General features: G+C 36.1%; 1 protein-coding gene across 3 annotated transcripts in view; it reads right to left on the reverse strand.

Annotated features, from left to right (window-relative positions):
* The window catches only part of SMC3 (structural maintenance of chromosomes 3), a 38,438-nt gene that overhangs the window by 1,716 nt on the left and 20,696 nt on the right, over positions 1-16,026 (reverse strand). For all 3 annotated transcript variants that reach the window (XM_004763870.3, XM_045068502.1, XM_045068503.1), the window contains 15 exons: positions 15,659-15,762; positions 15,043-15,142; positions 14,483-14,643; positions 13,999-14,140; positions 11,700-11,850; positions 9,381-9,533; positions 7,336-7,487; positions 6,211-6,369; positions 5,343-5,450; positions 4,355-4,463; positions 3,410-3,657; positions 2,900-3,112; positions 2,307-2,498; positions 1,976-2,153; positions 383-489 (listed from right to left, as the gene is read on the reverse strand). In XM_004763870.3, the coding sequence (XP_004763927.1) occupies positions 383-489; positions 1,976-2,153; positions 2,307-2,498; positions 2,900-3,112; positions 3,410-3,657; positions 4,355-4,463; positions 5,343-5,450; positions 6,211-6,369; positions 7,336-7,487; positions 9,381-9,533; positions 11,700-11,850; positions 13,999-14,140; positions 14,483-14,643; positions 15,043-15,142; positions 15,659-15,762 (2,277 nt within the window). The remainder of the gene's footprint in view (positions 1-382; positions 490-1,975; positions 2,154-2,306; positions 2,499-2,899; positions 3,113-3,409; positions 3,658-4,354; positions 4,464-5,342; positions 5,451-6,210; positions 6,370-7,335; positions 7,488-9,380; positions 9,534-11,699; positions 11,851-13,998; positions 14,141-14,482; positions 14,644-15,042; positions 15,143-15,658; positions 15,763-16,026) is intronic.

The following is a 16,026-nucleotide window of genomic DNA, read 5'->3' on the forward strand; positions in this document are numbered from 1 at the left end:
TAATGTCTAAATATCAAACCGTGTTTTTTCAGTTTTTATTATTTTGCTATTTCAAAGAATCTTAGGGCTGAAGACATTAGGAAGAGCTGGGTGGCCCAGCCAAAATAGAAACGACTATATATAAAACTGCTAAAGACTGTGCACTGAATAGATAAGACAGGAAGATATTGTCTCTTAATGCTGATAAAAATAAAATCAATGCAAGGAATGCCACAAAAAAAATTGCTACAACTTCACAGGCATTTGAAAGAAAAGCTTTTTCTTTACAAACTCATCATAAGCAACAAATTTCTAGGTTTTCCTTTATGATTTAAGTAACAGAAAACAAGAATTTGACAAGTACAATACAAACTTAAACTCAATGTAAAAAAAAATTTTTTACCTTATTTCTAAATTTTACACCATAGAATTTGTCAGCTGACTCAAGCAGTTCAGGCCTAAAAGTAGTTGTAATAAACTGCGCATGTACAGCAAGTTCCATAATCATATCTATAAAAAGAAACAGTAATTTAATAAAACCCTTTTTTCAATAGATCTGAACATTTAAAAATCAACTATCCTCACCCTTACCTAAAATTCAAAATAGCTTTGTGACTATTTTGTGACTTTTTCATGCACATTATCTGCAAAATTACGAACTTACTACTCTCTTACATTAGGGATATATTTTTTGAAGATTTTATTTATGTGACAGAAACAGCAAGAGAGAGAACACAAGAAGGGGGGGTGGGAGAGGGAGAAGCAGGAAGCCTGATGCGGGCGCTCAATCCCAGGATCCTGGGATCATGTCCTGATCCGAAACCAGACACCCAACAACTGAGCCACCCAGGAGCCCCAGGGATAGATCTTTCACCTCGTATCTTAAAGTTACAGAATATGAAGCAGCAGCAGCTACTTATAACACAGCATTAAGTCAGAGAGCAAAACAAGTTTTCTCACACAAAAAACAAAGAACAATGTTCCCCTGCTACCCACATATCCAAAGATCTTTTGAATTTATTAAAGATCAAATATAGATTCTTTCTTTTTAAAGATTTTATTTTTTTAAGAGAGTGCGAGTGAGCACTAGTAGAGCAGGGCAGAGGGAGAAGCAGGCTCCTCAATGAGCAGGGAACCCCACATGGGGCTCGATCCCAGGACCGAGATCCTGACTTGAGCCGTAGGCAGAAGCTTAATCAACTAAGCCACTGAGGCACCCCAAAATATAGTTTCTTTAAATACAGAATCAACATTTAATGTCAGGGGCTATTCAAACATTGAGAAAAACAAGTTTTAAAAAGAGAGACTTCTGGGCACCTGGGTGGCTCAGTTGGTTAAAGCTTCTGCCTTCGGCTCGGGTCATGATCCCAGGGGCCTGGGATCGAGCCCCGCATCAGGCTCCTTGCTCAGCGGGGAGCCTGCTTCTCTCTCTGCTTCTGCCTGCTGCTCTGCCTGCTTGTGTTCTCCCTCTCTCTCTCTCTCTGACCAATAAATAAATAAATAAAAATAAAATCTTTTAAAAAAAGACAGACTTCTGCATAAAAGTTTAACTGAAGTAGGATTTTCAATTTTCAATGGATTCAACTGATTCAATTTGCAATTGATTGAAACATCGACCTCTCACAGAATTAAGCTTTGTAAAGTAGTCTAATGCTAAATTCTTAAAAACGTATTAAAATAAATTTTAGGGGTGCCTGGGTGGCTCAGCTGTTAAGCGACTGTCTTCAGTTTAGATCATAATCCCAGGGTCCTGAGATCAAGCCCTGTATGAGGCTCCTTGCTCAGCCAGAAGCCTGCTTCTCCCTCTTCCACTCCCCATGCTTGTCTTCCCTGTCAAATAAATAAATAAAATTAAAAAAAATAATAATAAATTTTATTTACAGAATATACACCCTGTCCAATTGCCCTAAATATCTTAGGCAACAAGACTGCACAATCAAAGAGGCAAGCTATCATTTTTAAGCAAATTCCCATTTTTCAGTACAAACCAAACTACCTGACACAGCTTTTCTGTGCTGGGCATCCAGAGCCTGGTCAATCTCATCAAACAGGTAAAAAGGAGCTGGGTCACATTTCTGAATAGCAAAAATCAGAGCAAGAGCTACCAAGGATTTCTGTCCACCAGAAAGCTGTTGCATTTCTCTCATTTCACCCTGTTTTCCTGTAAATGACACCTAAGAGAAAATTTAAATGAGTTAATACCCAAAAAGGGGTAGAATCACCATCACCTCTTAAATCACATAGAATGTACCTATTTAATTTGTAAAATATTCCACAAATTCCACTATGGTAATACTGGGGAAAATTGGATATAAAGGTATTTTTACCCTAATTCCAACTCCAGTGAACTGGTCAACTGATGGGACGCTGCTTTGTGACCCAGAACCCCTCTCACTTTCACCACTTCCTTCTCCTTCATCCTGAGACTGACTGCCCTCCACATCTCCTTTCTTCATTACCAAAGTAGCTTTGCCACCAGGTACCAACTTCTGGAATACTTCACTGAAATTCTTTGATACCTTAAAATGAATGAAATGAACAAGTTACAGGGTGATTCAAATATAACTTTTGCATAGGTGGCACTGCACATATTATTTCTTAAGGCAAAAGACAAATATTTATTTCTTAAATATATTTAAGAAATATTAAGAAATATTTATTTCTTAATATTTAAAATATTAAAATATTTAAAACCAATCACAAATATTTTAACAGCAGCAACAGACTGAATCCTTTTAAGAGTTGTGTAGGATGTTCTAACAGTATGTTAGAAAACTATATGCTGGATTTGTTCACTTGTATTAGATCCAACTATCAGTAGGAAAAAAAACTTTATAAAACCTTTATGAATTGAATAATAAGCTGAATAACAGCCGAAGCTTTTGTCTTGTGTGAGCATTAAATACAAACAGAAACATACCTGCTTGAAAGTTAACTGAATAGCTTCATATTTTCGAAGTTCAAGTACGTTCATCAGTTCCATGATTGATTTGTACCCCCTATCCAACTCTTCTTGTCGTTTTATTAACTTTTCTTTCTGCTCAGAGAAATTCACAAACTGATCTAAAGCTTTTTTGTTAACATGGCTGTACTTCTTCAATTCTGTGTTGCACTGTTCAAGTTTTCGAAACAACTACAAAGAGAAAAAGATGTATAAATAAATTCACATGAAGAGAAATTTGCAACAAGATTTCAGATTTAAGGGGTGCCTGGGTGGCTCAGTGGGTTAAAGCCTCTGCCTTCGGCTCAGGTCATGATCTCAGGGTCCTGAGATCGAGCCCCGCAGAGGGCTCTCTGCTCAGCAGGGAGCCTGCTTCCCCCCTTCTCTCTCTGCCTGCCTCTCTGCCTACTTGTGATCTCTGTCTGTCAAATAAATAAATAAATAAATCTTTAAAACAAAACAAAACAAAACAAAAACTACACAATTTACCTGTTTGAGACTCAGTGTTTGGTACTTTTCAAATGCTTCCTGGGGAAGTGAACCAAGCTCTCGAATTTTCTTCATACACTCCTCTTTCTTCTTTAGTAGCATGCCTTGTCGATTTGTCATCTTTTCTAGTTCTTTAGTATCATGATTTATAGCATCCATGTGTTCTTTTTCCATATTTTTCCAGCGTTCCATACTCTTCTGAAGTTCCTTAATTCCAGCTTCTGTTTTATCAATGGAATTATCCAAATCTAAGAGAAAAAAACAAATTAAGCCAAAATACCTACTTTAAAGCTAGAGCACTATCTGACCAAAGATTTTAATGGCCAAATCTATCAAAATAAATAGGTTTTAGGGACACCTCAGTGGCTCAGTCGTTAAGCATCTGCCTTGGGCTCAGGTCATGACCCCAGGGTCGTGGGACTAAGCCCCACAGAGGCTCCTTGCTCAGAGGGAAGCCAGCTTCTCCTTCTTCCACTCCCCCTGCTTATGTTCCCTCTCTCTCTATGTCTCTGTCAAATAAAATCTTTATAAATAAATAAGTAAATAAGTTTTAGGTTTTTACCCTTGTTTTACTGTGTAAATCCATGAAACATTTAATTCAGGACAAAATTAGGAGTGTACACGAGTCATTAGGTATATATTTCTCATTATTAAATGTTTATAAAAAATTTAAAAAATAATTTTCTTCTCAGCAACTAGGTGATAAGAAACTTAATTCACACTTTTGGCAACGACATTAGTAATTATGATCTCTTATAAAACTGTCACAAACATTTTAATAAAACAAAGGTTACTATTTATAATCAACCACTAAACTCCATTCACTATAAATTATTTATGGTGATGGAAAACACAAAATTATTAGTGTACAGTTTTGCTTAACAACTTTATCAAATAAGCTAATTTTTAACAAAATAAAAAAATTTTTACTAAATAAAAATTCACCTTCTGATCGTGCCATAGTATCTTTTACTCTTTTATTGATTGCTTCAAGTTCTGAGGTTGTAGCAGTAAGAACAGTACCCCCTTCTGTCTCTCTCAGTTCATTAAGTTCCTACAAGATAAAAGAAACTTAAAATTATTAAACCACAGAATAGGAATTGTTAGTTTCAAAATTTTATGACTTTAACAGTTTCCAACAGCTGTTGCTTCTTCTGCATTAACGTGTAAAATTTTATTTAATCATCCAATTCTTGATATACATTTGTATTATTTTTAATTTTTGATTATAATCCTATGAACATTCTTGTTATCTCAATGAAGTATAATTTATATCCAATAAAGTGAGCTAATTTTAAGTGTAGAGCTCAGTGAGTTGTGACAATGTATACACCCACCACAATAAAGATACAGATTTTTTCATTAAACCAAGAAACTCCCTTGTGACCCTCTATAAAGTTCCCTCTACTCATGGCCCTAGAAAACTATCATTCTGCTTTCTACTGCTATAGAGTGCTTTCACCAATAGCTGTTATTATGAATAACTATTCAAGAGAGACAGAAGTACACTTTGTATAATTGCAAATATCCATTAAAGGGGGGAAAAAAGTAATGATACAATAACTACAAAATTTCTCAGCAAGTGACTATACTGAGAAAACATTAGTAACTTAACACTTACTGAGTACGTAGAATGTGCCAGGATAATCATACAAAACAGATATTACTGTTATGCTCATTTTTTAGAACAGGAAACTGAGGCTTAGGAATACTACATTACTTGCCCAAGATCGTACACGAGATGGCAGTACTAAAACTCCAACTCATGGTAGATGTTTTCTGTCCCCAATGCTCTCAATCAAAGCTCATGGTAGATGAGCTCTCATCAACTCATGGTAGATGCTTTCTGTCGCCATGCTCTCAATCAAAGCTCCTCAAGTGTAAGTTCTTTCAAAAGGTTATGGTCATCAACAAACCCACAAAAAGAATATACCTGTTCTACTTGGTCCAAGCGTTTCCTCAAATTCTCATTTAGGTATGTCTCTACTCGAGTAATGATACCTTCTAATTTAATTCTTTCATTTAGCAACTGTCTGTTTTCCTGGAAGAAAAGAAAATTATGTCCACATAGGCATGCACATTTCACACACAGGAATGCTGTTATCTGCTGTCCTATCCACTACTTGTGTTCAAATGACCTACAATGGAAAGCCCTATATTTTTTTCATTTTCCGTCTTATTTATTCAGAATGCTTCGTTTGTGTGCTTGGTTCTTTTTATAAGACATGCTGCCAAAAATATTTATCTATTTTTCTTTTTTTTTTTTTGAACTTACTATTTACATCTCTATGTACAAAAATCAGTGTCTAATAAAGGGGTGCCAGAGTGGCTCAGTCAGTTTAACATTCAACTCTTGATTTTGGCTCATGTCATGATCTCAGGATCCTGGGACTGAGACCCAGGTTGGGCTCTCTGCTCAGTACAAAGTTTGCTTGTCCCTCTTCCCCTGTTCCTCCCCTCACTCATGTGCAAATAAACTAACAAAATCTTTTTAAAAAATGTTTAATCAAAACAATATTAATTATACAGTCAGATCAACAGAGACAGCAAAGCTAACAAGCTTGATCTTACTACTAACTGAAGTGCATTAAAATAAAGATAAAAAAACGAAGAGTTCTTGTATAATCCTAACATACCCACAATGGTTTAGAAAAACTTATTTACTCTCATGGGTACAAGAAGTTCAAGTTTATTTTTCTATTTTCTCAGAGTTCCCTTCTTTCTCGTTCCCTTGGTAGCAATAAACTTTTCGCAATAGCCAATTATAAATGAAAACTTATATTTTTATAAATTGTACTTGCCTGCTGAAGTTGACGAATTTCATCATTCAGTGCATCTACTCTCTTCTGATCTTCCAGACTAAGTTGTGAAAGCAAATCAGTTCCCAGTTCTGCTTTCAACGATTCTCTGGTGGACTCCATAGCATGCAAGCTTGCTTCCAAACTTTGTAAGCTACGTTGCTATGTGACAGATTATCCACTTATTAATAAAGGTATTAGTTACTGTATTACTTACAACAGTGAAAAACTGAGAACATTCTATATTTGATATTAAAGTGAACTAAAGGGGCTCCTGTGTGACTCAGCGGGTTAAGCCACTGCCTTTGGCTCAGGTCATGAACTTGGAGTCCTGGGATCGAGTCCCGCATCCGGCTCTCTGCTCAGCAGGGAGCCTGCTTCCTCTTCTCTCTCTGCCTGCCTCTCTGCCTGCTTGTGATCTCTCTCAAATAAATAAATAAAATCTTAAAAAAAAATAAAGTGAACTAAATTTTATCAACTCAAGTAACTATTAGGTATCCACTTAATTTGATAATTAGAACTAAGTAGCAGTAAGAAAAATATTTATGATACATTACTATTGAGGTATGTGGGACTAATCACAGTCCATGACTGAATCATATAAAAATCTTCTGGCATATTAATAAGAACAAAAAGAAAAGACTGCTAGAATGTGTTAGGATGGTATAGTTGGACAATTAAAAACTATGATTTTAGTACTACTGATGAACTATAATAACAGTTTTTGTCAAAGCTTTTGAGACTAGTTACTTGTAATTTAGCAGTAATAGTTTGTTTTCTATCCTGTTTAGTATAATTTGGATAAAAGAAAATATTCAAACAATTCCATAAATAGTGCTTAACAGACAAAAAATGATTACTGACAAATTAATGATCATTAGAAAATACTATTACGCCATAACTCAAAATGTCTACTTGTTCAATGAAGTTGGACAATCTGAACGTGGACTGCAAAAGGAGACTTTGGGTACCCACGGGTGTAAGTGCAGTACAGATACACAGACAAGTCCAAAAGTATGGGGCTACAAGAAATGGAACACATGAACTCCAATGGATAACCAATATACAGTATATCCCAATTCTAAATACTTAAAATAAGTCTGTAACAAAAGAGATATACTTACGAACCTTTGGCATAAAAGTCTTCTCTGACTGCTGCCTCTTCTCTTTTAGCATCTTCATTTCTGATAATATGCTATCTCGAGATGCTTTAAATTTCCTTTGCTGGGTCTCTATCTGCTGCATTTGGTTCATCAACTGATCAATTTCATTATTAATCCATATACAAGGCTAAGGAAAATTTTCTCTAGTTCTTTTAAAAAGTGTGTATCCCTTCCCTTTTCTTTACCTCCAAATAAAAGTTATTTCCTCAAATTTATGGACCATAACAATGCTAAATTAAATACTATACTAAGTGTGTTCAACCATAAAGTAGCTTAAAACATTTACCCCACCATTTCTCTCTCAAAATAACCTATGTGCTTTACTTATAAGCTATATAAGAACAAAAATTCTTGGGAAACCCTAAGAGAATTTAAATGAAGTATATTTTTTGTTATCTTTTCATTCAAGAAATATTTACTATATAATCTATTGTGCTTAAAGCACTATAGAAGGTAGTTGTGTATGAAAAGAAGACATCGCCCAATGTAGAAAAATAATACCACCATCCAAAAAAAATAATTTGGATTATCAAATACAGGAAGGTAGTTGATGTATGTTGTCAATATCCTCCTTTTTCTTAGTGTTCCCCAAAGGTTTCTTTGTGCCAACATCTTGCCAAATTTGGGCATTTCTAGATACACTTTGCAAACCCCTGCAAAGTCAAAACTAACATGTTTATTTACCTTTTGCTTGTGCTGTTGCTTGCACTGATGGTACAGAAGGTATAAACTCACTTCAAAAAAAAAAAAATTGCCAGTTTCAATTAAAAATATCCCAGGGGTGCCTGGGTGGCTCAGTCATTAAGCAGCTGCCTTCGGCTCAGGTCATGATCCCGGGGTCCTGGGCTCGAATCCCACATTGGGCTCCCTGCTCAGTGGGAAACCTATTTCTCCCTCTCCTCCCCGTTCATGCTCTCTAGCTCACTATCTCAAAAAAACAACAAAAAACCCCAAAATCACCTTTAAGAATATTCCAATGTCGGAGCGCCTGGGTGGCTCAGTGGATTAAAGCCTCTGCCTTCGGCTCAGGTCATGGTCTCAGCATCCTGGGATCGAGCCCCGCATCAGGCTCTCTGCTCAGCAAGGAGCTTGCTTCCTCCTCTCTCTCTGCCTACCTGACTACTTGTGATCTCTGTCTGTCAAATAAATAAAATCTTAAAAAAAAAAAAAATATGCCAATGACTTAGTAAAAATGGTTGTTCTTGATGCTGGAGTACCTATATATATATATTAAGTAATCTTCACATCCAGTGTGTGGCTTAAACTCATGATCCGCAGATCAAGTATTGGATGCTCTACTGGCTGAGCAAGGCAGGTGCTCCTTAAGTATCTGTATTTTTTAAATTGTGTGATGTAATTTGAAGTACATAAAAAGCACTTTTGCCTTATACCAAAGAACTGTAGTTATTTTAAGAAAATGCACAGGTACAAGGTTTCTGTTGTGAGCTAAACTCTTCATGGGACTCTTCTTCACGATACTCTTCATGGAACAGCAGTTTTATTTGGAAGAATTTAGAGTATGATGTTTACTAAGACTTGGATTTTAACAGCCTTCTTCCATTAATAGTACACCTGTACCAAATGACCTTGAAATAAAAACTTAATGCACATTTTTTAACCCCTATGTTTAAATTCTATGCAGTATGTAGCATTAGAGAGGCCCCCAACCCTTCCGTGAAACACTAACCTCACTTTCCTTCCACAATTCTAACCATCCTCCTCAGTTTCCTCTGTAACTTTAAATTTCAGTGCACCTCAGGTTCTCCACTCTCAGAAATACACTGACTCACTGCTATTAGATTTAAATGTTAATAGCTAAGGAAGCAATGTTACAAGAGTTTTTCCTTGTCTTTAGAAGTTAACTTCTGACAACATAAGCTCCCATGCTTAAATAAAAGTCAAATGTGGTTTTTGTCCCCACTGCATATATGAAAAAACACACAACACGTAAAAGATTATATATTTCAACCCAAACACAATTCTCCACCAAAGCACAAGACAAAAAGATATTTTCAATATTTCTGCGCAGGTTTTCATTGAGCTTTGCTTCAAGCTCACCTAGTTCTTCTTCTGCTTTTCTAACATCTTTCTGCAATTCAAGTCTAGACTTCCTTGTGTCATAGTAACCTCCAGTTAGAGCACCCCGATGACTTACTTGGTCACCTATAAACAAAGCACAAGGAAGGTAGAAATTCTGTGTAACAATTTCTTTATTCTGTGATAAACTGATTTAGAATCAAACAACTAATTTAAAGGCTTTACCTACTTAATGGGAATTTAGAAGGATTAAACCCACTCTGAAAAATGTCTGCTTTCCAGCTGTTAGAATCTACATTTTAAAAATGTGCCAGAAAGAAGTGCTAAGGACCAATGATGATAGGTCAAGAGGACAAAGGACTAGAGTTTGGAATTCCACTGGCCATATTTGGGAAAATGTGAACATCAGTGGTAATAATAATGGCAAGTCTAGAGAAGTTGAATGCTTCTAAAAGCACAGAGATAGGGGCACCTGAATGGCTCAGTTGGTTAAGCATCCAATTCTTGGCTGCAGCTCAGGTCATGATCTCAGGGTGGTAAAACTGAGCTCCATGTCAGGCTCTGCACCAAGCATGAAGCCTGTTTGAGAGTCTCTCTCTTCCTTTCTCCCCACTCCTGCTAGCTCGCTCTCTCTTAAGAAAAAAAAGAAACAAAAATACAGAAGCCTTCACAGAATTTAAGAATCACCATTTGGAAACCCCCAGTGTATTGAGTCAAACCAATGGTAAAAGAAGTTGTGGGGGTGTGGCGCCTGGGTGACTCAGATCATGATTTCTGGGTCCAGGGGATCAAGCCCCATGTCCAACTCCAAGCTCAGCAAGGAGTCTGCTTCTCCCTCTCTCTCTCTCTGCCTACCCCCTGCTCATGTTTTCTCTCTCTGTCTCAAATGAATAAATAAAATCTTAAAAAAAAATTTGCTGGGGAACCTGATATTCACGTTTTCTTAAAGGATAGTCCCACATAGCACGTATCAATTACAAAGAGGAAAGGGCATCTTAACAACAGAGAGACTGCTACTGGTCAAACTTAACATCATTAGCAGTGGGACATATTGTGGGATGCAGTAAGAAGTACACATCACTCATGTCAAGAACGTAAAACCAAATCTAATGATGAAGAAACAGTTAAAAGGCAAATTTAGAAAATGGAACATTATGAGAAAGTCAATTTCCTGAGGGTGGGAAGGAAAGGAGCTATCCTATATTGAAAGAATCCAAAGAGGACTTTGCATGCATCCTTGATTGGATCCCGGAAAGAAAAGTATTTTGGGAAAACTGGGAAAATTTTAATGTAGGTACTTTTTAGATGATGATGATATTGGGTTATGTTAAATTTCTTAGGTGTAACAATGATACTTGGGGTTATTAAGAAGAGTGTCCTTATTCTTATGAGATATACAAGCTTAACTTGTAGAAATAAAGTATCATAATTTTTATAACTTATTCTCAGAGGTAGTCCAAAACAACAAAAAAATTATCTATAGAGATAAACTGGGGGGGGGGGGGTGGCATGGTACCTTCATCAGCAAATAAATTACACAGAAAAGGAAAAAAACTGAAAAATGAGGGCATATGAACTGATATACCAGAGGTTCTTAACCAAGACTCCATGACTTAGGTAGGAAAAAAAAATTTACATCTTTATTTTTATACTAACTTCAAAATGAAATTTAGCAATTCCTTCTGTTATAACAAAAATCACAGTGGTATTATCAATACTTGTAACTTCGTTAACAAGAGAAGTAACAGCTATTTTCTATCAGATTATATTTGTTACAAATCTCAAAATATTGTTTACATGTATCAGTACTTCAAAGTTACATTTATTAGACCCACTGCTAAATCTTGTTTTTAAATACCTTCAAGAGTAAATTACTGTCATGCTTAAAAAAATATTCTGATTACCAAGTCAATTATGATTGGTTTCTTTTGTAATCCAAAGTATTTTATTTTATGCACTTAAAAACATTCTGAGAAAGGGCTCATAGGCTTTACCAAAGAGCCAAAGGAATCCACACAACAAAAGGTTAAGAATCCCTACTACAGAAGAAGAGGTAAACCAGAAAATAAGTTTAACTATAGGGGGTGTGGGTGGGGGATGGGTTAAAGTATAAATAAAGTTAAGTATAAATGATTATACTTAAAGAGACATCAACTAAATATAATGTGTAGATCCTGTCTGGACTCAAACAAACCATTTAAAAATGACAAAAAAACTGGACATGAATTTTGAAATACTCTTAAAACTAAAATGGAATTTATCTGTTCAAAGCTAAGAATTACTATTACAAACCTTCTAGGGTAATGCAGTCCATAGTGAAAGCACGAGCTAGCTGGGTTGAAACTTCCATGCTACGGCAAATAAGTGTTTTCCCAAACACATGTTTGAAAGCTTTGTCAAATCTGGGATTATACCTCAATTTACTTATCATAGGAATCGCATCCTAAAAAAGAATATTTTGTCAGCAAAGAAATCACAACATAGTTAACTAAAACATATTAGAATTATGAATTACATCTTTATAAAATACAAATAAACACAAATGCCTTCATATTTCAAAACTACTTTTGGTCTGAAGAAGTTAGGAAAATCACTTTACTGAAATATCCTGGAAATTATGTTCATGTAACCATCCAAGTTTTCAAGAGCAGAGAAAAATAAGAAAAAGTTTAGTGGCTCTGGAGTCACAGCTCAAGCTCAAATCCTAGTTCTGACACTCATCAGATGTATGTTCTGGACAAGTTGCTTAACTTCTCCATTTAACAGTTATTTCATCCATAAAACTGCAGGAACAGTACTTTCCTGATAAAGACTAAAAAAACTAGTATCTGAAACACAGAAGATAGCATCTGCCACACAGAAGGGCTTAATAGGGGTACCTGGGGCTCAGTCAGTTAGACGTCTGACTTGATTCTAGATCGGGTCATGATCTCAGGCTCCATGATGGATGTGGAGCCTGTTTAGATTCTCTCCCCCACTCCCTCTCTCTGCACCCCCCCCCACCAGCTTGTGGATGCACTCTTTCTTAAAAAAAAAAAAAAAAGGGTAAATAAATGTAAAAACTAATAGTATTTCCTCAAAATGTTTTCATTTTATTATATATGTCTTAAATATTCAGGAAAATATTTTTTCATATAAAATCTTCCTTTATAAAATAAAAATAAAAAAATAAAAATAAAATCAAATCTTCCCTTTTTATGTTCTTCTAAACTGTTAGGAAAGAATTTTTCTAATTCTCAAATTAGGAAATACAACCTACACACAGAACAATGCAACAAATATGGTAAGCTTAAACCAATAATTACAAAGAGAACACCAATGTAACTATCACAAAGGACAAGAAATAAAACACTGCTGACACTAAAAGTGCGCCCCTTTCCTAATCACAAACAGGTTACCTGTTGGAGGTGACCACTATCATAACTTTTGTGATAACCATTTCCTTGTACTTCTATCATCTAAATTTAGTTTTATGTATTTATTTATTTACAAGATTTTATTTATTTATTTTGGGAGGGTGGTGGGAGGCAGAGGGAGAAGAGAGAGAATCTCAAGCTAACTCCCCCCTTGGCATGGAAGCCCAGTCTCAGCTGATGTGGGCTTAGTCTCAGGACCATAAGGACCATGACCTGTGCTGAAATCAGGAGTAGGATGCTTAACCAACTGAGCCACCCAAGAGTCCCTTTCCTTCCACACTACGTGCATTCTTGAGTCTTGGTTCAATCACAGCATCACATTTGTGATATCTGTGAATTTTTCCTCCCCAAAACCTCAAGAATAATTTACAGATTTAAAAGAAGAAAAAAGGTGGACCCTTTAAAGTAGCTTTTAAGATTCTCACTGTAGCAGGGTGGGCACCTGGGTGGCTCAGTTGGTTAAGGATCTGCCTTCAGCTCAGGTCATGATACAAGGGTACTAGGATCAAGCCCTGTGTGGGGTTCCCTGATGAGTGGGGCAGGGGTGGGGTGTCTTGTGTCTCCTCCCTCTCGTGCTCTCTAATAAATAAAGAAAAATCTTAAAAAAATATTCTCACCGACCCACTTAAACTGTTATCATTATCACTGAGTTTCAGCTTTAATCTTAGATAGGACAGTAAAATAGTTGCTAATACCATCAACATTCTGAAACCACATACCTCAAAGCCATTACATTTTTCTCAAGAACACTTTCTGGGAATGTTTTGAATCCATTTAAACATACACCAGCAAGTAACAAAAACACTGTTTTCAGAGCCTATCACCTGGCTAGATGTTTTTATTTAATTTATAAGCCATTTAAAAAGTATATTCAAAAAACAAAAAATATTCACTTCAAATGACAGCTCCTCAAGGATTTTCTTCTCCTTAATTTTGTCGCCCTGGGATAATCTCTCCAAGTATCCTGTCCTTCTGTATTTTAACACTTGACACATTTGCAATGATTTGTTTCATGTGTTCGCTATGACCTACACCTCCCTTCCCATTCCTACCCAGTAGTGATTATGCAGTAAGAGAAGACCAGTAAATCCTCACACACAGTACCTGTGCACTAGCATGTGCTAACCATAAGAAATAACTTACTGAAAGACAGACCTTCACACACACCAACTCACATTGGTTTCAGGATAGGCAGTATCCCTGACATCTAACTTGTTAAGAGGAAGGAAAGTGACCTCTCCAGGAAGATTCATTTTATTAAACTCCATCAAAATCTTTGTGCTGACTTCATCTGAATCAACAATATGATAAAATAACCTGCATGTAAACAAAACAAGACATATCTTTACTGCTAGACTTTAAAGTGCTATAAACATTCAGACAAACAATTCACTTTTTTTCTATGCAATCCAATTTGTACTGGGGTAGGATGGGAGGGAAACTAGTTAGAAAATTCCAATGGGGGGAGGGAGAGGAAGCCCCAAAAGGGATAGTTCTAGCTTCTACAATTAGGAATACTTAACATGTACAGCTTTAAAAAATTAAATAAGCAACTAAAATAAAAGGTTATGGGAGACAGATTGTACTAAAATTCCAAAAATCTGCTTCTCTTATTCCTTCTTTCCTTTAAAATTTCAAAATATCAAACAAAAACTTCACCTGTTGCCAGCAGTGACTTCCACGCATGTGTAGAAAGCAGGCTCACATTCGAAGTTATTCATCACGATGCCGTGATAGCCATTCTGAACATGCTGGTTTATTCCTTTCCTACGAAAGTGGTCCAGTACTTTGTTTATGCTGTCTATTCCATTTAAAATAGCCTGTTAAATTGTCAGAGGTGAAAAATATTAAAATAGTATTTCCAGTGGCAGTCCTGCTGGTAAGAAACAAACCTACTACTCTATACATTTAAAAATGCTTCGGATGTTAGACACCCTCCCAACTCCACATCACCCCCTTGAAAAATGTCAATTACACAAAACTTTAAAATGGGTTCTCTTCTGACACTAACATTAAAAATGGGACTCTTCAACTAAAAATCAAAAATGCTATTGTAGTAAAGGCTGCTTAAACGAGACCCATCATTTCAAATTTACAGGACAAGTGATTTGCACTCTTATTTATCACCTGAAACCAAGGACTTACAGCTTAAAAATTAACAAATTCTTGTGTAGTAAATGGCTCAATGTAAACTGAAGTAATGAAAAGAACATGCCCACCTTTCCTGTTGCTGCTCTAAGAAGTTGCTGTTTCTTTTCAAGATCTTCTCTTTTAGCAGCAAGTGCTTGCTGTTCTGCATTCTCCTCTCTCCACAAGTAACTAATCAATAAAAATTACACTTTAATTTTAAAAGCATTAAGATGCACCAACGGTATATATAGGATAAAATACTGAAAAAACATCAAACTTGAATAGTTCATTTTTAACTTTGTAAGATTTTTTAAAGAAATTTTATTTGAGAGTGAATGAGCACAACAGGGGGGGTGGGGGAGTGGGGGTGTGTATGGGTGTGTGTGTGCGCGCGCGCACGCATGAGGCAGACCTCCCTGCTGAGGGTGGGAACCCCACCTTGGGGCTTGATCCCAGAACACAGGGATCATGACCTGAGCCAAAGGCAGATGGTTAACTGAGCCACCCAGGCACTCCAAGATTTTTTTAAGTGATCTCTACACCCAGAGTGGAGCTTGAACTCACAACCCCAAGATCAAGAGTCACATATGTACCATCAACTGAGCCAGCCAGGTACCCCAAGCTCATTTACAATTTAAAGACCATTTAACAGCCAGTAATTAGTGTCACTCAAAAAAATTAAGGCATATTTTAGTCTATACTAACTTTCTTTCACTTTGTAATTCATCTTTCTTATTTTTTACTTCGTAGTATTTTCTGTCCAGTTCTTCTACTCGAGCTTTGACTTCGTTAAGATCCTGATCCAGTTTCTATGGAAATAAAAATAATTTAAACTTAAAATCCAATTTCATGCAAACTAATCCACAGTGACAGCAAGATCAGTACTTGCTTGGGGATAGCAAGGCAAGAAGGAAGGGCAAACATTTTGGGGTGATGAATAGGCTTATCATCTTAACTGTAGTGCTGATTTCACAGATGTATTCATCTGTCAAAACTTATTAAATAATTTTTACACATTTTAAACACACACAATTCACTGTATGTCAATTGTGCCTTAATGAAGTTGTTTAAAA

This window comes from Mustela putorius, unplaced genomic scaffold, assembly GCF_011764305.1.
Source record: "Mustela putorius furo isolate JIRA1106 unplaced genomic scaffold, ASM1176430v1.1 tig00003909_pilon_pilon_pilon, whole genome shotgun sequence".
NCBI lineage: Eukaryota > Metazoa > Chordata > Mammalia > Carnivora > Mustelidae > Mustela > Mustela putorius.